At 40.2% G+C, this 21,721-nt stretch overlaps 1 protein-coding gene across 2 annotated transcripts in view; it reads right to left on the bottom strand.

Moving 5' to 3' along the window:
* Positions 1-1,316: 1,316 nt before the first annotated feature.
* The window catches only part of mdfic (MyoD family inhibitor domain containing), a 41,879-nt gene continuing 21,474 nt past the window's right edge, over positions 1,317-21,721 (bottom strand). For both annotated transcript variants that reach the window (XM_007894575.2, XM_007894574.2), the window contains exons 4-5: positions 13,406-13,681; positions 1,317-3,024 (exon numbers count right to left, since the gene is read on the bottom strand). In XM_007894575.2, the coding sequence (XP_007892766.1) occupies positions 2,774-3,024; positions 13,406-13,681 (527 nt within the window). In that variant the 3' untranslated portion in view covers positions 1,317-2,773. The remainder of the gene's footprint in view (positions 3,025-13,405; positions 13,682-21,721) is intronic.

The following is a 21,721-nucleotide window of genomic DNA, read 5'->3' as shown; positions in this document are numbered from 1 at the left end:
CCGCACCAATCTCCGTGACCTTATCAACCCACCCTTGCCTGGCTCCACTGGCTCCTCAGATGATACAGTTGAAAATCTTCGTCCTCACCTTCAAAGCCTTCAACAGCCTTGCTTCTTCCTACCTCTGTGACCTGCTAATCCCACATCGGCCGGTGCACTCCCTACATTCAGCAGGCTCCAGCCAGCTCCACGTCCCCCACCCAGCCCGGCTACTATCTGCACTCAGGCCTTCAGGCTCTCTGCCCCCATCCTTTGGAACTCCCTTCGCCTGGCTCCCTCCCTTGCCTTCTTGAACGTCTCAAGACACTCCTCTTAAGACAGTGCCTTTGGTCACCCTCCTACCCCTACCCTCCTCTCCCTCGATCCCAACCCCTTGCTCAGGTCCAAATCTCTGACTGTCCAGCAGCTTGGGATGTCCTCCCTACGTGAAAGGCACTATACAAATGTAATTTGTTGTTATTGCATGGAGAGTTGTTATTACTATTGAATGCAACCAACTGAGCCCAGCTGATGCCTAGTACATTCCCTTTTCCCATTTCTAGCAGTAATATTTGGATAGAATTTTGGAGGCGCAGGTTGTAAGAGGAAACAATACATTCCATATTATCATATAAGTTTTATTTTGCAGCATGTCCTCACTCTTAATTTTTAAATGGTATGATGAAGGCCACCTAAGCTGTAAAACCACTCATTACATTACCAATGCGATGTGCAAAACTCTGGATTTTTCTTTCCCCCTTCGAATTCATGCTGGGGTCATAATTTTCATATAAATACAGGTTAAAGCAAACAATACTGAATCTCTTGCTTCCTTCTCTTTTCACACATCGCAGTAATTTTCACACGTAAAACTAGTTGTTGGGAACAAATTCAAATTTCATGCACAAAGCAGTGCCAGTGTGAAAGCCTTGCGTTTCTTTTACATGCACTGTGAGCAGTTAAGCCCCTAAATCAAATTCACGTAACTAATTTCTTGCAGCACACTGTTTTGTTATTCATAATCTACACCCATCCCCCCATCAAGCATCAACAGCTTGAACAAATAAAATTCTGTTTGTCTAGCCAAGCTGCCTTGATCACAGACATGCACAGTTTTCAGTTATACTTGCGCCTCATCAGAATATAATCTGCAGAGGGTCACAAAATTTACATTGGAAGACTCAACTGTGGCTGTGTAGCTTCCAACTGACTATATCGAGTGAGATTCCAGTGTGCAACTGCCTTGCGAACAATGGAAAAATGATCTTCAAAGTGACCAGGAAGCAACGAACAGAATTTGATTCAAGTACATCGCACGATCTTCAGCAAAACACAAATGGATTCTAATCGCTTTTATTTTTATTTAGTGTTGATTGGTTTAGTACATGGCATAGACCAGTGCTCTAGCCTGTAAAAATAGAGAAAGTTATTAAAGCTCACTCTCAAGTACAGACACTCACACACACATATATATATGAAATGACTGCTTTGGCTAACTTTGATCAAAACGGAAGTACAAACAATTTTAAGAACACAAACCTGACCTACAAAGTAAGAATCATAACCTTAGTATGTACTGTATTGCCTCAACACCTTTGTTCAATTCATCGTTCAATTCATTGACACCTTCACACAATAAGTTGTTTACAACCAGATAATGCACTATTTTTGGAAGCAAAAATAAAGATTTTAAAGTTTTTAAATTAATGAGATAAATGAGAATATTGAAAGCACCTCCCACTTTCCCCATGCAGAAATGCTTGAGTGGGTTTTCAGTTTGCAGCAAAATATGGGAAAGGGGATAGTTGGGGGCAAAGCAGAGATGAAATATTTGTCCCTATGTTTGGAACACAACAAAGAAATAGTTCCTAAGATTCCAAATACACTTAACAGTAGTTTACAGTAAACGTGCGTGTTGAGATGTCCTCCCGACATGAAAGTCACTATATAACTGCAATTTGTTATTGTACTAATTGTACTAATAACCTAATACAGCATTTGCAATACAACATTACAACATCAAAAAAGCGCTTTTCAAATACTAAGGGGTAGCGCAAGCAAGACAGGAGATTAGGGTGTGTTTGCGTGTGTGTGTGTATGTGAGGGAGGGTGTAGGGGGGAGTGGCTGAAGGCGCAGTCAAAAGTGATAAGTTTTTAAGATGGGTTTTGTAAGTCAAGAGGGAAAGGGGGTGAAGTGGGGGGATTTGGAAAGAGTCAGAGGGCATGAGAAAACTGGCTGAAAGCTAGCTACCAATGGTGGGCCAGAGCAAAGGAAACAACATGAAGCAGGCTTGAGTTGATAGAAAGCAAGGTAATTTCCCCTATTTGATTTCAGAACAAAGAACAAGAGAAAAGTTTACGAAACTCGACTGTAAAATGTGGGTTTTAGCGTATCATCCAATTTTGCTTTTGTAAAAGAAAATATACTCATTTTTAAAAAAAGTTATACAACAAAAGAAACTTGGTCTGCACAGAATAATAAAGCCATATTTGCAAGCTTTGGAATTCCAACACCAGTTACAAAACAAATTGGACTGCGAATTTTCAGAAGGCAAAATGATAAAAGGCACAGTTCAGTTCCCGAGATGAAATCAGTTTCCCCACAGTGACTCTTTCTGTTTTGCAAAAAAGGAAAGTATTCAAAAGTTAAAAAGTGTGCAGTTGCTTTGGTTTAAAATCTCGACACCGTTGAGTAGAGCTATGTTTATAATGCTTCTGAATTTCGGCAGAAGAAAGGGCAGCATCTCCAGTTTTTTTTCAGTAAAAGTCCTGTTCCTTTTTTTAAAAAAAATGATCACGATGGAAAGCAAATCCCGCAACACTCCATGCAGATTTCCAAGCAGTCCGAGGACTCGCAGCAGGCATCCATTATGCCACAGTCCAAGTCACAGGGGCAATTGCAGTCATCCCCAAGGTCTTCTGCCCCACAGCAGCAACAGCAGTTTTCAGGAGTACAGATGCCACAAGAAGCTTGTCCTAGGATAATGTTGCAGAAGGTGATGAACTCACAAAACAGGCAGGCAAGAATGCAGTGCACACAACCATCTTCCAAAGTGTCCCAAAAGTGAAAGTTGTCCCACGTACAGGAGGGTGGAAGATATTGATATTGAGAAGGGAGGGGGGAGGAAACAAAAAGAAAAGTACAACGTCAAGAAAAAAGATCACATCAGTATGAAATATGTTCCACTGAGGAATGATCCTCACCAGAAATACAGTACATTTACCGCTAAACATTTGAAATGAAAAGTGCTATGAAAAGTAATCGAGAAGATCAGTTGTAGTTAACAGCAAGGCTGAGAAGATTTAATATCTCATTTCATTCAGCTAAGTTTACAGTGGAGCAAATCCAACATGATCTGCACTACAAGGTAAATTTAGCAATTTTTTTTACTTCTCTCTTCTCTTTCCTGAAATAAATAGCACCAGGATCATTGTGCAGTACAATGAATATGAGCATGATCCAGGCAACATTCAATTTCTCCTGTGCTTCATCTGAGCAAATGGTGTCCTGTTAACCAGAAATCACTGCAATGCCAGCTTTTTCTTCTCTCAAGTCCTATTGCAATTACAAAGGTTTGCAATATTGCATGTGCCCAGGATCCCAGAATGACTCGTAAAGTAACTCCACGTATTCATGTAATTGTGGTACAAGTTGTCAAACTTGCAGTTTTCAAACTTTCTGTCTTTCAAACTTGTTTTTCTATAAATACTGCTCAAAGTGATCCAGCAAATGTTCTCAACCTTTGTATCTTTGAACGTGCATTATGTGATATATTATGACCATTTCCATCAATTTTTCTTTCTCTCTTCCTCGCTCACTCCGCTTTTCTTTCTTTCTTTCTTTCTTTCTTTCTTTCTTTCTTTCTTTCTTTCTTTCTTTCTTTCTTTCTTTCTTTCTTTCTTTCTTTCTTTCTTTCTTTCTTTCTTTCTTTCTTTCTTTCTTTCTTTCTTTCTCACTCTTTTCTTTATCTTTCTCTCTTTCTTTCTTTATATCTTGAAACCAGTACTCATATACATTGGTAGTAAAGAGTGAAATCATTTAGACAGAACAGCTTGGGATTTTTTAAAAAAAAAGATAATGCATACAAGATGAAGAGAAGTTACTGTATTTCAGAGACTTTATATGTAAAAATAAAAGGTTAACCTTGATTTACTGCTAGTTATATTCCCAGCTCGATTTTCATAGTTTCGGTTTAAATTACATACATAAAACAGACAATATTCTGCAATTAACATATTAATCTTACTTTTCTTACACATCCCTAGAATTTGTACACAGGAGACTTGCATTAAAAATAAGATAGAATGCTATGAAAATAGATGAGGCAAATCCAAAGTTTAAAGACTTGCATATATCTGAATTGCATGGAAGTGGATTTAACTGTACAACTTAAGGACATGAAGCCATTACCTAATGTGATCTATGCACTGTCATTTCTTGCTGAAGCCAACACTATTCAAGATTCATCCTAAGTAGCTAATCTGACAAAAAAATCGTATTTGGTACATTGTTAAACTCGCTCACATGAATGTGGACCTCGATTCAGCTCCATTTTAGCTGGCTCTACTGGCAGAGTTCAGAGCACTCGACACAAATTCAATCGACTCACAGCAAGGATCAAAAGAGGGCACAATTGAAGTCACAGAGATAGTTGAGGTCCTCAGCAGGGGTCTCCTGGAGGCCCCTTACTACAGGCACAGCAATCACAGCAGACATTACACACACAGTGCTGCCCGAAGGAGCAAGGCCAAGGGTGAGCTCAGTGCAATGACAGAAGAGACAGGCCAGAGCCAAAGTAGCACAGAAGCCTGACACGGAACAAGAGGTTGAAATGAGCCAAATACGAGCCAATAAAGCAAGGAAATACAAGGTCAAGGAAAAAAAGCGCATTTACACAAATTCTCTTCCACTTTACACTCGCCATTTACTCCCGGCTTAAAAATTTTTTTAAAAAAAAGTGTTTCACTTTGCAGAAAGACTGTGTCTTACGTAAGTTGTTCAGTCTACAAGAGGGAAATATTCTGGCAATTTTACAGCAAATGCAAAGAAAAGATATAGAAAAGAATGATTGCTCTTGGAAACTGTACTTATATAATCATTGTAACAGGATTAATTGTATAGGGATCAGGACTCAACTGTACCGTATAGTTAGTGTAAGTATAAATATAAGTGTAGTGACTGAAATAACAAGCATACTCTACAGCATGCAATTACTGGACATCAGTAACTGTGACCTACTAACCCAATATTAACCTGTCCGCTCCCTCTGCTCAGCAGGCTCCGGCATGCTCTATGTCACCCGCCCCACCATCGGCGGTCGGATCTTCAGCCTCTCTGCCCCCACCCACATTTCCTTTGCCTCGCTCCTTCCCTTGCCTCCTTCAAGGGACGTCTCAAGACCCTACTCTTCGACCGCACCCTCGACCACCTTCCTATCCCCAACCTGTCCTCCACCCTCCTTGATCTCAAGCCTCTGCTCGGGTCCAAATCCCTGACTGTCCAGCCGCTTGGGACGTCCTCCCAGCATGAAAGGTAATTACATACAAATGTAATTTTGTATCAGCATAAAAATAGCTTGGAATGTACTGGACTTTTATACCAAAAAAATGGAAAATGTGGTCAAAGGCTCATCTATCTCCTCTTTTTAACATTTGCTTCCATCTGCAGGATTTGGGAAATGGTGTTGACTTTGAAATTGTGCAAGTGATAGAGAATTGTGGAGTCCTGTAGCTCAGTGGTTAGAGCACTCGCTTTGCAAGTGAGAGACCTGAGTTCAATTCCAGGCAGGGCGAAACCTTGGGCAAGTTTCCTTGCTCCACACGTCTAATAATAATCCCTCCAAAAAAACAAAAAAACAATAATAAATTGGTCATTTTCAATCTATGACTGTTTGTGGGACATTGCTGTGCACAATTGGCTGCGGCGTTCGCCCACAAATATACAGTCAATTCACTTTACAGTCTATTCTGTGAAGCACTTTGGGACGTCCTCCCGACGTAAAAAGCGCTATATCAAATGCAAGGATTATTATTATTATTATAGAATAGACTCCCCCCACTCCCCCCTCCCCCACATGAAAAATTCTTCACATTTCATGTGCAATATCATTTTCATGGTTAATAGAAAAATATAGTCACACCGACAAACGCGTGTATTAAGATAACGCAAAATACTGCAGTTGCTGGAAATCCGAAACAAAAACAGAAGGCACTGGGAACACTCAGCAGATAATAATAATAATCCTTGCATTTGATATAGCGCTTTTCATGTCTTCTCGACGTCTCAAAGCGCTTCACAGAATATGCTGTAAAACGAATTGACAAACGTATATTTGTGGGCGAAACGCAGCAGCCAATTGTGCACAGCAGTGTCCCACAAACAGTCGTTGATTGAAAATGACCAATTTATTATTGTTTTTTGTTTTGGAGGGATTATTATAGGCGTGTGGAGTAAGGAAACTTGCCCAAGGTTTCGCCCTGCCTGGAATTGAACCCAGGTGTCTCGCTTGCAAGGCGAGTGCTCTAACCACTGAGCTACAGATCAGGCAGCATCTATGGAGAAAGGAAAGTGAGTCAATGTTTCAGGTCCACGTTCTGACGAAGAGTAATGGACCCAAAACGTTGACTCACTTTCCTTTCCCCATAGATGCTGCCTGACCTGCTGAGTGTTCCCAGCCACTTCTGTTTTGTTGCATGTATTAAGATTATTTGTTAGTCTTAACAAGGTAGGAAAATAATGAATTATGTTGCAATATTTCAGCAATTTTTGCAGTTAGCTTGTTTTAGTTGTATTATTGCATTGGTACAACGGTTGAAAAGAAACATCAATTTTTATTTGTTACTTAATCTAGACAATAGATGCTACACTGCCCAGTGCACTACACTTTCAAACGAACGATGGCTTTCCTTAACTAGCATTTATATAGCGCCCTTCACACGGGGTAGTGTCTTGGAGTACTGTACTGTAGGTACAGCAGGACATTCCCTCAACTCTTTTCTTCCATTCCCTCTCCCCAAATTATTTCTCTCTCCTTCAGGCAGGTCCCTGATCAGGAGGCTAGGCAGGTGTCCTGTTTTCAGGCCTGTGGCTATACAGCTCCCAAACCATTAGTCACATAGCTTGACTTGTCCTTTCACCAGGAGAGAGACTTCAACACTGCCTGCCACCTACCTAAGAAGATCCAGCTGACATGAGGAACGCAAGTAAGAATTTGTGCCCCATCACTTTGTGATAGCTGAACTATAGATAGCATTTAGCTTTTTTGTGGGGAGGGGGAGGGGGGGGAGAGAGAGAGAGAGAGAAGGAATTGTAACTACACTCTGGACTATTCTCTGCAAGCCAGACATTGATGCCGCAATTTTTAATATTCCATCATTAATATTCTGCTTTGAATAGAGTCCTCAGCTCACTTCCTCCATGTCTTGCACATCCTGTTTTGATTTCCTGAAAAATCAGTAGCTCCCCAAGCCTATTAATTATCATTAATATAACCGACTGTTACACCCTGAAGGCAGTAACAGTAATTGACTCATCAATTTACCTCCGCTTTCAGGTAGTACCCAAGTTCATGACATTGATTTAAAAAAAATGCTCTTTCTAGATTCAGTACCATAAGTGCTTTATTTGAAAAAACAAAAGCACACCAAGGACAGCAGTTAACTGGTATTTAGTTGGTTAAATAGGAGTGCAGGAAATCTGTATTTCTCATTTGTTCCATTATTAAATGCAAATATGGGACTTGTAAAATAAAGCACTGGCTACGGTTTTAACCGAAGAGGAAAAATACACTTGTGAATAAATCACATTTTTCTTCAATGCAGATCAAAAACCGAACAGACCGGTCGGTATCTGTTTAAATGCGAATCGGAAAGGATGCAACTTTAGCATCTGATTTGATGCCCTGTGAACATTAACCCACTGTAGAGTTTTTCATATATATGCATTGAGATTGTGCCCCAAAACAAATGACTACTTAAGTGAAAATAGAAACAATAAATGAATAACCACCCAGATACAGTTCAAAACATTTCCAAATCACCAACTGACTAATAATTAATGCAGCAGCGTCTCATAGAATTTAGTGTCCAGCTAAAATTACAAGGTATGCAGGGTTAAAATTACAAATTGCTGGGGCACACTTTGAAAGGATGAACAAAGGTTCTTTAAGAGGGGATATAAGAGGCTATATAAATGCAAGTTGTTAGATATTTGAAAGTGATATAACCACAGTAACTTGCAGCACAGAAGAAGTCCATTCGACCCATTGTGTCATTGCTGGCTCTTTTAAGAGCTCTGGGACGCTCCCCGTATGAAGGTCGCAATATAAATGTAAGTTGTTGTTGTTGTATCCTTTCAGTCCTATTTACCTGCCCTTTCCCCAATATCCCTGTACTTACCTCCTTTTTAGGTATTGATCTAGATCCTTAAAGCTGAGGTAATTGACCAGGGGCTGATTTGAAGTGGATATAAATGGAGAGCTCCCCTCAGAGAGAGGGAAGGGTTCCAATGTAGAGGCCAGAAACCAGGCGAGACTTTTATGGAGGAATATTGAACAGTTGATACGAATAGTCTGTAATATCTGAGAAACTAAGGAATACTAACAAGTAATATGTGAGGACTTAGGAAAACAGGCGTTGTTGTATTTTCTTATATCAAGAGGCTGCCAAGATACAGACAGTTCATTCGGAATCATATTTGTGCTCAAAAATTGCTTCCCACAACTGAACAGCTTATCCTCGTACCAGTTACTGAATGCAGTATGGGCTTTGGGATTCCTCTCAATGTTAAAGGCATTTTATAAATGTAAATTGTATTGTTACTTGAACATTCACAGTTAGAATAATAGAACTGAATAATAATAATAGTCTGAAATGCTGTACACTGTCCAGCGCCTTGGGACATCCTCCCAACGTGAAAGGCGCTTTACAAATGTAATCTTATTGTTGTAGTAGAATTTGCTTAAAATATAAAACAACCAATACTCAGGAATCCTGTTCAGAAATATGTAACAGAATCATTCAGAGTGTTTCCTAGAATACAATCTGACATCATGATCCTCTGCTTATAGATTTCTATAACCCCCCCCACACACACACATAATAATAATTTGCTATGCAATCGAGCGATATTGGACACACATTCAGAACAGGTACAGTAGACGTTCCCAGGCCGGGCCGTAGAGAGGAAGGCTTAAGTAGAAGCAAAGGTCGCATTGATAAACTTTTTTTTATTAAATCAAAGAAGGTGAAAGAATTAAGTAACTATTACAGTCCGTTGCTCATTGCAGAACTTCCATATCTATCAGCTTTCTGAGTACCTTCCATCACTGCTCTACCCATTCTCTTTTTTCCCCCACCCCCTCCCCCAAATATTTTTGGAACAAAGACACTGTTTTGTGCTTGTCATATGCAAAACCTCAGTACTTTTCAAAAGAAATCAAAGAATAGAGTTAAAAAGTAAAACTGTCAAATGATATAAATCTGGAATTACACCAGAAAACACAGGAAGCACACAGCAATTCAAACTGCGTCTGAAAAAGAAGATAAGTTAATGCTTTAGGTGTGACCATCCATCAGAACCAAAGGGAGGGACGGATGATAGCAGGACTAGATCAACAAAACACCCTCAGCCTTTGCTGCCTCTCAGAGTTCCTGATCCAACATAGCTATGAGGATAATAATAATAATAAACATTGCATTTGGATTAACGCCTTTCAAGTTGAGGGGATTCCTCAAATGCCTCACATGATTTTCTGTAGAATGTGTTTTATAGATGAATGCAAAGATGTGAATAGTCTTAAACTGAGTGATAGTCAAAACAGTTGTTTTACAGTTGTAAATACCTGCAGCAAATCTCAGAAGTGTCGCGGCAAGTATTGGTTGTTTTATGTTCTGCAACTCCGCTTGGGCAGCGATCAGAAGAGAGATCAGAGTCTGAGCAGAATTCCAGATAGCTGGCTCGAGACACACTCTTGATTACAATTCCCTTTTGGAATCCCACATCTTCAATCCCACATCTTCCACCCCGCCCCCCCACAGACTTGACAGCTGGTAAATTAGACACTGATTCTGAAGCTTGCAATAACCTGTTCTACAGCATTGTAGAGACACGAAAGGTCAAGCAATTGTTAGACAAGCTAGAACGCTTAAAAAAAAGATGACTCAGAGAGGGCCTCATAGAAGTGTAAACATTTTAAATGGGATTGAAAAAGAAACCCTGAACAATATTTTAGGATGGATGCACAAGAAGCAGAACAAGAGGATGTACCTTAAGTTGCAAAGAGCAATTTCAGGACAGACGCCAAGAACTTTTTCTTTACCCAGGGTATATTTAATAATAGGACAGGTTGCCAGGAATATTTACAAAAACACAGCTAGATGCTGTGATAGATTGGCAGGGTGGGCATTTTAGTGGGGTAAGATCAGATAGATGAAGTGCCGTCTTCATCCAAACTAAACATGTGATCTTCTGTAGATCCCACAACTCCACTGTTCAGGCCAGACAGCTGGTGAGACCCCTAGAAAAATTAGACACTGATCCTGAAAATTTGTTATCTTTTCTGCAGCACCGAAGGGAAACCAAGGGAAGACGAGGGGGTGGGCGAGAGGTTAGTGCGAGAGCTAGAGTTGAAGCAACGAGCCAAAGTGAAGTCAGGATCACATCCGCCATAGGCTCAAGGCTATCAAAGTGGTTTTAAACCCACTTGAGGCTGGGTTGAAGGGAGATAAAACTCAGGTGCTTGAGAGAACAGATTGTTCAGTGTCAAAAATGAGCCAGTGGGAGGTAATGCTGGGAAAAAAAATCTCAGTATTAAGTTTCCTTTATATGGTCCCACTACTCTTCACTACAGTTGCAAAGAGACATCTCATCCAATACGTGAACTAAGCTTTTGCTGTCAGATGCTGATTGACCCACTGCATATTTCTGTTTTTTTTAAACATAAAAAAAATCAAATTCCCTGCTTCCCAAGCTCAACGAATGACCTTGAATGAAAATCTGGAATTAACCTCATAAAAGATGCAGTCAGAATTTGTCATTATAAACTCAGAGAGACTAGTAAAGTAGGAGTTCTCATCAGGGATTCGCATTATCTAGGTTTGAACTTCTTTACACACTATAGAAGCTTCTCGCCAGGGTCACATGAGAGAGCGTGTTACGGATCCTATTAATTAGTTTATTAGAAAATACAGTTGGACTACACATTTAGTAAAGCCTATTCTTTATTCACATTGTATTATTGCACCTTAAATACAAACAGTGTGCATCTGTTTGTGCTTCTGTATCAGCCTGGTTCAGTTGGTAGCACTCTTAAGACAGAATTATTAAACCGGAAGGGATTTTGTGCGGGGTTCACAATGACTGAACTGTGTGTGCTATCTTGCACTAGCTTCCCCACCCCCCACACACACTCAAAAGGACAATGTAAATCATGATCCTTGCAGTTGATTATTGCACCTTTCCCATTGGGAGGACATTCAAAAGCAATCCACACTATATAGTGTAAAGTATTGTGATTGGGTATTTTGTGGGTGAATGCGGCAGCCAATTTGCACATAGGAATGTTCCACAAAAATCCGCAAAGTGATTGACCAATTCTATCTGGCCATAATACCTGGGGTCATAACAGTGGGATCTTTAACGACCACTTGAAGAGGCAGACGTGATCTCAGTTTAACGTCTTATCTGAAGGACAGCACCCACAACAATGCAATCCTCTCCAAGAACTGCTTTGGAGTTTCAGCCTTAACTGTATGAAAACGGCTTTTTTTAAAAAAAGTGGCAAGAAGGAGGAGCACTGTAAATTTGTTTGACGATTTGCTTCCAAATTACAGTGAACGCTAACCCATTTTCAAAATTGAAAATGGGGTTCTTGAAAATGTTATTGGAAGTGTCCCCAATATTGAAACAAAAGTAATATGTATTGAAAAGTTTCACGAAACCCAATGATGCATAAGCTAGAGAACAAAGTGTAACCATAGATGTAAACTTGTTGAATGTACACCGCACATACAAAGGTCTCATCTGTATATCACTATGGTGTGTGTACATCTCAAGACACTTGTAATTACAGACTCTTGTTTTCAGGCCCATTGAAAAGGTCATGTCAAAGGTAACCAGAGTATTATACTTAAAATTTCTAAGGAAGATGACACACTCTTAATAGAGAAACATCAACTGGGCGAGATATGTATTAATAACCAGATACAAATTTAAAACTTCTTGCTGAGTGGTCATAAATGTAATGTCAAGCATCATAGCTAGATGCCAGTTTAGTGGACATTCTGCAAAACAGATTCAGCAATCATCCTCAACTTTGTTTCTTGTGCATGTTGAAACAGTTGTACTGTAGTTCACATTCTTAAAACAAAAAAAAGTGCCTGTGAAATCTCATTAAATTTATCTTGGTAAGAATTCAATGCATCCTCAGGAACACTCACTATTGCTGCCTAAATCTATGTGAGATGATCAAAGGCTGCACAGCTTCACTTGTTCTTTGAGGATAGTTTACCTTATCCGTCGCAGGCGAAGCCAAAAATAAAAACAGTCCCATAATTTACCACAGGGTTGGATGTTAAGACAGAAGTTATTATGGGGGTTGTAAGGAATGGTAATAATAATAATAATAATAATCCTTGCATTTGATATAGCGCTTTTCACGTCGGGAGGACGTCCCAAAGCGCTTCACAGAACATACTGCAAAGTGAATTGACTGTATATTTGTGGGCGAACGCAGCAGCCAATTGCGCACAGCAATGTCCCACAAACAGTCGTAGATTGAAAATGACCAATTTATTATTGTTTTGGGTTTTTTGGAGGGATTATTATTAGGCGTGTGGAGTAAGGAAACTTGCCCAAGGTTTCGCCCTGCCTGGAATTGAACTCAGGTCTCTCGCTTGCAAAGCGAGTGCTCTAACCACTGAGCTACAGGAAACGTAATGACCCCAGGTAATGGTGGTGGTGGGAGGGGGAAAAAGAAGAAGAAGAGTAGGATTGGGAAAACAGTAGGACAGAATTATTGGGAAAAAAGTGGGACGGAATTCTGTAGCAACTAAATTCTAGATGAGTGGATGTCCATTAAACAGAACTAGAGGGGAATGAGAGAGAGAGAGAGAGGTGGTGGGGGGGGTGGAGAATGGCACAGGAAAAAGAAAGGGATGAGAGGTAGAGAGAAAGCAAGAGAGAAGGAAAGGAGAAACACATAAAACCAAATTCTTCCAAAATGAGAATGCTTCATTGATTGTGTAACCTACAGGAAACATGCAAGATTTATAAAGAATTATTTTGGTTGTAAAAAGCTAGCCGTTAGCAACATTGCAAAACAAGATCTAAGTATAAAAACAGCTTTTATTGGCCCCTTTTTGCCACACAGGATTGAAACCACCCATTTAGAATGTGGTGACCACAAAAAAGTTGAGCCAAACTCACCCTCTGGTATGGAAGCAGCTCTCTGATAGTTTGTGGAGCTCAACTTGCTTTTCTTGCTGCCATCGCTACTCACAGAGAGGCTGGACTGTAACTTTCTGTGCATCTTCTGGGAGACAGGAGCAGAATGTTTTCTGCAGTCTGAAATCCCATGCGAGACTCCATTGCGGATTGCATTTACGTCAGTTGGACTCGTGTGACCATTTTGCAGCTTTCCAGTTTTGCCCTCAGTCGGTTCCAGTGCTGAAGTAGTTGGCGGAGGCAGTGGTTGAGGTTGAGCTGAACAAACACATGCGGAGAGGTGAAAGAGGCAAAACAAAACGGTCATTTTACACAAGTTGGTGCAACATTGAAATATTTTGCCGGAAAAACTGATGGAATGTAAAAATAAACACAAGATTCATGCACAAATTATAAGTAATAATAATCGTTGCATCTGATATAATGCCTTTCACATCAGGAGGACGTCTCAAAGCACGGCACAGAATGTGCTACGAAGTGTTTTTTGGGAATGCGCCCACCTAGGGATTTAAACTCTTCATCCAAGCTGACACTCCATTGCTATATTGGTGGAGTATATTGGTGGAGCGCTGCATTGTTGAACTGTCCTCCTTGGTCTACCTGTTTCTCAGGTGAAATATAAAAGATCCAATTGATTATTCAACAAAAGACGTAAGCTTCTTCCAGTACACTAGCAAACAGTCTCCAAGATAAGTTGCCTTTTCAACAGGTAGTTGTTTGTGGGATTTTGCTGTGCATAAACATTTGTGCCATTTGCTTACAAAAACAGTCATTACGTTGGACAGCAACTACTGAGACCCAGACTTGGTAAAGCGCTATAAAAATTGCACAAACTTTTTTTTCTTTCCTTTTGAGGAGCTACAGTAATGAGATCATGAAAAAAAAATTCCTAGACCTATTAATTGTGTCCCAAATGATGTCATACACTGAGAATGAACTGTTGTCTGGGAGCTGGAAATAGATTCAAGGTAATAATGAGACACTGAAAGGGTTCCAGTGATGTCAAACCACAGGAGGAAAATTACACTTAGACTTCCATCCAGCACCTCCCCCCAACACTGTTCAACCCTCCCTAGTGCACTTCAGTCTTTTTTTAAAAAATTAAAATATATGCACAGACAGTCTAGCACTGTTCTAATGCTTAGATAATAATCCTTGCACTTTGATACAGCGCCACATCCCATCGCCAAGATGTCTCAAAGCATTTCACAGGATTTTACTGTAAAATGCGATGACTGTGTGATGTGTGGGTGAACTCGATAGCCAACTTGAGAGCACAATAGCCAATTTGCGTCCAACAATATAGCACAAATAGCCATGAAGTGAATGATCAATTTTATTTGGGGATTGTTAGCTAGGAACCCTGGGAGAAAAGCCCTACTCTTTTCAAACTTGCTGCCGTGGGATCCTTAATGTCTACCTGAACATCAAACCTCAGTTTGATGTCTCATTCAAAGGACAGCACATCCCAACAATGTAGAAAATCCCCAGTACTGCATTGGAGTGTCATCCTGGATTTTGAAGTCCTGATGTACGGCTAGGTTATCTAGGCTTTGGAAGGGCAGCGGTAAGACAAAGAACTGCTTCTCAATAATCGCTAACTGTGTAGAATATAGTCTAAAGGCTGAATCATCTTTGACTTGGCAAGCAATGAAGTGTTTTCATCATACAAACCCATATGAGTTTTTGTGGGATTTTCATCCCGTCTACAAAGCAACAAAGGGCTTTTTCTCATATCCAATGAAAGCAGAATTTGTTCCCATTCAAATTCAAGTCCTGGAACTAAACTATAATTGCATGAATCACATAGGATTCAGATGCCTTGTGCAAGAAATTTGCATGTAGTAAGAAACTGATCCGTCTTCATACTGGATAAAAGCAAGATGCGTACCGTCGAGAACACACAGCTTACTCTCATTTCGTAGTACACACTAACATGGCCAACAACCTCACCCCCCGCCCAATTTAAATTGGTCTTGTCTGTTTGCGTGGCACTGTTTTGTGCAAATTAGATGCTGTATTCGCCTAGAAATAGTCATCACACTTGACCATAAAATCTTGGGAAGCGTTTTGTGACACCTTGTCGACATGATAAGGCGCTCTTATCAAATGCAATGATTATTATGGCATTTTATCATCTCAGGAGCTTGACTTTACACAAAGTGACAGATATACATGGCAAAGTAGGAAGGTAGATGAGCTGGAGCAAAGTCAGGTTCAGGCTGCATGTTGTAGTTGATTTACCTGGCTATTGTAGTTCCAGACATGAGGACCCGGTGATGCCAAGCAGGGTCTCCTAATAGATCTTTACCACATTTAACAAAGTATTTACATTCAACGTGATGGAAGCAAGATCTTTATTCTACTGTACTAGTCCTGTCAAGGGCTTGAATTTCAGGAATTCCAAACCTGCTGAGACTTCTTGTTATCTGTCTAAACCAGTTAGATTAATTTCTTCTAAACAAGAGGAATTTTAATGCACTAAGAGTGTCAACTATCAATACTGTTGGCATTCTTGGGTTTCAGTCTTTGAGACAACAGATCCTCCACGTGCTCAGGTAAATGAGCGATTTAACAGAGAGGAAAGAACACAAAGGAAAAAGTTTTGTCTTTAGTTGGGAATAAAACAATTTTTATTATCATTTCTCTTATAATGTGTGTGGAGAAGATGTGCAGAGAGAACACAAAAGAGGGGAAACCATGTAGGATCTTCCCTGCTTTGGATCCATATGGGGGGTGGGGGGGAAGGGGGGGGGGGGCAATTATCTCATTACTAAGCTAATGATTCCTGGAAGTGAGAAGTTACATAGAATTATATTCACTATACACAACTGTTAATATTCTGTTAATACTCAACACAAGCCACCACCCCTCCTATCACCCTCTATTCCCTTCTCACTCACATATGCATCAAGCTTCCTCTTATATGCGCTGATACATTCTACTTTCAGCAGTGAGTTCCACATTCTCGGCACCTGTGTAAAGACGTTTCTCATAAATTCTCTTCTTATGGTTTTATATTTATGCTTCCTTGTTATGAACTCACCAACAAGTGGAAACAGCCTATTTATGATCATCTTATCAAACCCTTTCATATTTGTAAATACTTCTATCAGGTCCCCTCTTAATCTTAACTCCTGTAGCATATTTGTTAGACCTCACAAGTGAGAGCACCTGGGCTCAATTCCGGGGCGGGGCAAAACCATAGGCAAGTTTCCTTACTCCACACACCTCTGTTTACCTAACAGTAAATAGGAAACCAGTTGTTAGTCGATTGCCAGATCGCTTTCTGGGGTAATAATCCCTTCAAAATTAAGTAAATAAATAATAATAATTTGCTACTCAATCCAGGACTGTTTGTGGGACACTGCTGTGCACTATTGGCTGCCACGTTTCACCCACAAAATATATAGTCAATTCACTTTACAGTATATTTTGTGTAGCTCTTTGAGATGTCTCAACGACGTGATAAGACGCTATATCAAATGCAAGGATTATTATTTGCAGATGATCAAAATCTGGACCCTTTCTACTTGTGAGATCTTCAATGCCCTAGCTATAGATTTAGCACTGCAATTCTAGGTTGGACCATGTTTCCTGAGCGCACCTTACCCCATGATTTCTCTCCAATCTTTTAGGGAAGCACCTGCTTGGGAGTGTAAATATAAATCAACATCAAAGAAGACTACCGCTCATTGGAATACATCACCAAGATACCACCTCTGTCTTTTGAATGCTGGTTGAAAAAAGAAAATATCAATGGAAGACTTTCACTTGCAAATTAAATCAGTACAAACAAAAAAGTCTCAGTAAAGTCTGTGGTCTTCAACTTTGATACAGTGTCTAGATATGGGACGTCTCAGCTCACTGATCAGGACCAGCTGACTAAAGCACTAGATTGCCTGGAAAATGATCTCCTGGCTCCAATCTCACTGTTATAAGCCAATTATCATGGCAAAAACAGATGTGCAACTATCAGCTTGCCATTTTGTAAAAACGCTGGAGGTGAGGCACAGGCAAAGCAAAAGAGCAACTCTATTTGTAGCACATGATCGCTAACTCAAACATCAAAAAACTTTTTCCAAGTTCTATGAGATGACCTAAATAGAAGTAGATGCCTCTTAGGTCTATTGTTTCCAGAGTTTCCAAAATCGAATCCAGTAGTCATTATGGCAATACTGAACTCAAGGCAACCCGGTTCAATATCTTTCCACCAAATAGGTGCAGGGTTTAGCTGGTGCTTTCCTGATTAAATCATTAAGGTGAACATAGACTCTTTAAACAGCAGAAGTATAAGACTTTATTCCATCAGTATTATGAGGTAGGTTCATGCCAGAACCACCTACTCTCAACCCACATAAAGTTCTAGTTTTTCATCTAGGGATCTCGACTAAGATGCTTTGTGATTATCGGATTTCTGCATGTGGTTAAAACTACAACGTCTGCAGAATGAAGCTGGATGGAAAACTGTTTGGTTAAAGAAAAGATTGTTTTCCAGCAGTCAACGCAAAGCTTCAACCCGTAACTTGCGATAAAATTAACTTCGCCCAATTAACAATTTTAAAACATTTTTTAAAAGAAGTGATACAAAGCTCCACTGCCTGCATCCTTGCCCCTTCCAAAATCCACAAGCCCTTCACCCCAGTCCCCACCAGGCTCCAATGGATTGGCTACAAGATCCTCGTCCTGAACTATAAAGCCGTTCACACTCCAGAATCACCCTGGCTTTTTTTCTCCTAACTCACTCTTTTGCTCACCCCCTCCTCTCCCAGTTTGGTGCATGTCCCTCTCCCACTCTGCCCTACCATCTAGTGGCTGAGTCTTCAGCAACTGCACTACCATCCTCTGGAACACTCTCCCCCATTTTCCTTGCTCAGCATTTGTATCGTCTCTGTAAAGTTCTCCAAGATGTTTTTCTATGTGAAGGGCACTAAATAGATATTAGACGTTTCGCCCACAAATATACAGTCATTTCACTTTACAGTATATTCTGTGAAGCGCTTTGAGACGTCTAGAAGACGTGAGAAGCGCCTATATCAAATGCAAGGAATATTATTATTAAAGAAAATAAAGAGCTGAAAAGGTTGGCTGGAACGTTTAATATAAGAACAGGAAAAGAGCATTCAGTTGCTTAAATTTTCTTTGCTATTTTTAATCCACTTTGCTTCCTTTTTCTCCAGATTGATTGATAGCCTTACTTCCCATGTATAATAACCTCAATTGTTTTCCCATCCCCCCACCCCCCCGATTCCATACAGTTCTGGTGAGCATAGGGGGCTGCCAGGCTCTAAACCAAAGCAGGCGGGAGCAATGAAAGTGAACTATGAGTAAACGTAGATACTTTCAGACACAGCAACAACTTGCATTAAAACAGTGCCCGTCACACAGAATAGTGTCTTGGAGCACTGCAAATACCATGGAAGTAGGACAAGGGGATAAAGATGCAACACTGTGAAGGCCAATTCCAGTTAGACATCAGGAAATGTTTCTTTACACAGAAGGCAACTAATGAGTGCAATGAGTTACCTGGAGGGGTACTTGGAAGACAGGACATCAGACTCATTTACAAAACAGATTATTACTGTAACAGTTCGATGGTTGGACAGGGTCAAAGGGAGTTCTTCGTCCATTCCTTTTGCTGTTCTTTAGTGATCTGAAGCAACACATTCCATATTCTCCTACCTATTTGTGTGAAGATGACCTTAGTTCACATATAAATATTATGTGCCTTGTTCTTGATTAGTCACCTTACAGATGCTTTGGGAGGGATTCACAATCATCTGCGATGAATAGTTTAAGGGGAAGGATACGCTACAGGAAGTACTTTGAAGGACAAAGACTTCTTGCTTTTATATCTTGGCCAAGTCATTTATGGAAAAAAAATCTCCAATCAACAGAAATATCAGCAGCACCACACTGCAGCCACAAGGAGCTCCAATATTTCAGGATAAGGGTCAAAAGCTTAGCTCAGCACATTGGCGACCACTGTCTTTGTTCATGAATGTTAACTCTAAGGAATAATGATAATAACAAATAATAAGTCTTGCATTTGATATAGTGCCTTATCACATCGTTGAGATGTCTCAAAGCACTTCACATAATATATTGTAAAATGAATTGACTGTGTATTTTGTGGGAGATTCAGTTATAAAATAACTCAGTCAAGGTACTGTTCTGAAGCTGGGGCTAAGGGATATCATCGTTCCAGAGGAAAATAAGTCTTTTCTTCAAAATGCAAAATACTGCAGATGCTGTAGTCTTTTCTTCCCCTCCTTTTCCTGCAGCTGGCCCAAAAAACAGATGACATGAGATTGCTTGCCAACATGGGGTGCCAAGTTTGGGAAATTGTTCCACTGCCCAGCATGGTCATCCACATTCCCTTCAGGAACATACAATTCACCAGGATGTATCCATACACGTGCAGTAATGTACTTGGCCATTACAGACAATGTTGGATCAGTTTCTGGTAATGAAAAGGACACCTCCATGCCTCATTGCTGACTTCGCAAGCCATGTATGTGTTTTCTCAGGGGTATGCGGTGATGCTGGTAATACAATTGTGAACAGACATGACTTTTTACAAGCTATCGGCTCAGTTATTTTAGGGCATGTTTAGCAGAGTTGCCCCAATTCTAAACCTTAATTTCCTATGTGCCAACCTAGTGTTAGCCTACATGAGTGACACTTTATAAATGCAAGTAGCTGCTGCCGTTGTTGACTGTACCACTGACCTAATCCAGAAACACCACAATAACAAAAACCCTCAACGAACTCAAATGTTTGATACCACTGATCGATAACAACAAATTACATTTGTTTAACACCTTTCGCGTCAGGAGGACGTCCCACGACACTGGGAAACAAAAGACAAGCAGAAAAAACTGGGGGCAGATTAGTGCAATTCCCCTTTCACCCTGGAGCTAAAAACTTTTAAACACTTAGATTCAGATCGCCTCTCCCCTCTCACCCACCATCACCCCTCCAGCCTCCAAAAAAGTATCAGACACGATGCATTCCGCACTGTAACTTCACTTTTGATTGTCCGTTCATACGTAAAGTACTGCCAATGAATCACATTTGCCAGGCTGAAGACCACACTGTCTTATGCAACAAATCTCTCCCACTGTACTTATAACCATTAGATTATTCTTCCAATACTCTCATTTCAATTCATTTTTGCAACTTAGTCTTTCCCTCCTCCCTTCCCCCACCTTTTATGGAAAATATATTTTGTAAGTTCCTTTCATTCTTGAACGTTTTAAAAAAAATGTTTGGCACCTAAGCTCAAAGTACATAGCAGGTTTACAGTTCAACTCTCGAAAAACAAAGTTCTGGTTGTTCTATTATTGACACATTTTTCTTTTTATGTTGTTTGATGGTCTCGGGATTCATGACTTCCAAATGTTTTCCAGTTAATGCACTGGCCTTGGTTGCGGATTTAGAAATATTTGCAGTTTGACCAATTTGTGGCTGTACAACACATAACAATGCAAGAATTAATGATTGGAATAGGTTGCTATTAAGGTTGGTTGAGGCCAGGGCACCGAATTCATCTAAAAAGCAGCTTGATGCTGTGAGAGGAGGATGGCAGGATGAGTATTCTTAGGGGATGAGATCAGATGAGCCAAAACACCTTCCTCATCCAAACCAATCTTGTGAATATTGCGAACTTGAGGGTTTTGAAAAGCACAAATTCAATGCATTTTAAACTGCAAACAGATGTGGAAACTGATCTGACCACAGCTGTACTCAATACAAGCCTGCAATAAAATATTTCTCTGGAGGTATGCAATGTCTTCCAAAGTTAACTTGTTCAATGCAGCATTTCTTCATTTAACCCAGAAGAGACTGGCTGTGATTTTCAACCAAAACAAAATTGGTTCAACAGGTTACTCTTCAAAGACATTTGGGTTTAATCCACTTCCCTCAAACAGGTTAAAGTAATAGACAGATATTCAAATGTTCATGGAACTTCAGCATGTCAGAAGGAAACAAATACCTCATTTTGTATAATGCAAAATGGTGTGACTGTGTGGGTGACCACGGCAGCCAATTTACACACAGTGATGTGCTACAAAATAACTATGGAGTGAATGATCAATTTTACTTGCTGGATTGTTGGCCAGGGAGCCATGAGAAACTCCCTTCTCTTTTCGAACAATGTTGTGGGATCTTCAAATGTCCACTTCAATAGGCAGAGAGCACCTTGGTTTAACATTTCATACAAATGGCGATATTTCCAACAATACAGTGCACCCCCAGCACTGCCTAAAGTGCATTTTCAAAGTCATTTTTGAT

This window comes from Callorhinchus milii, unplaced genomic scaffold (genome assembly GCF_018977255.1).
Source record: "Callorhinchus milii isolate IMCB2004 unplaced genomic scaffold, IMCB_Cmil_1.0 Scaffold5, whole genome shotgun sequence".
NCBI lineage: Eukaryota > Metazoa > Chordata > Chondrichthyes > Chimaeriformes > Callorhinchidae > Callorhinchus > Callorhinchus milii.
This window is presented reverse-complemented; position numbering and strand designations above follow the sequence as displayed.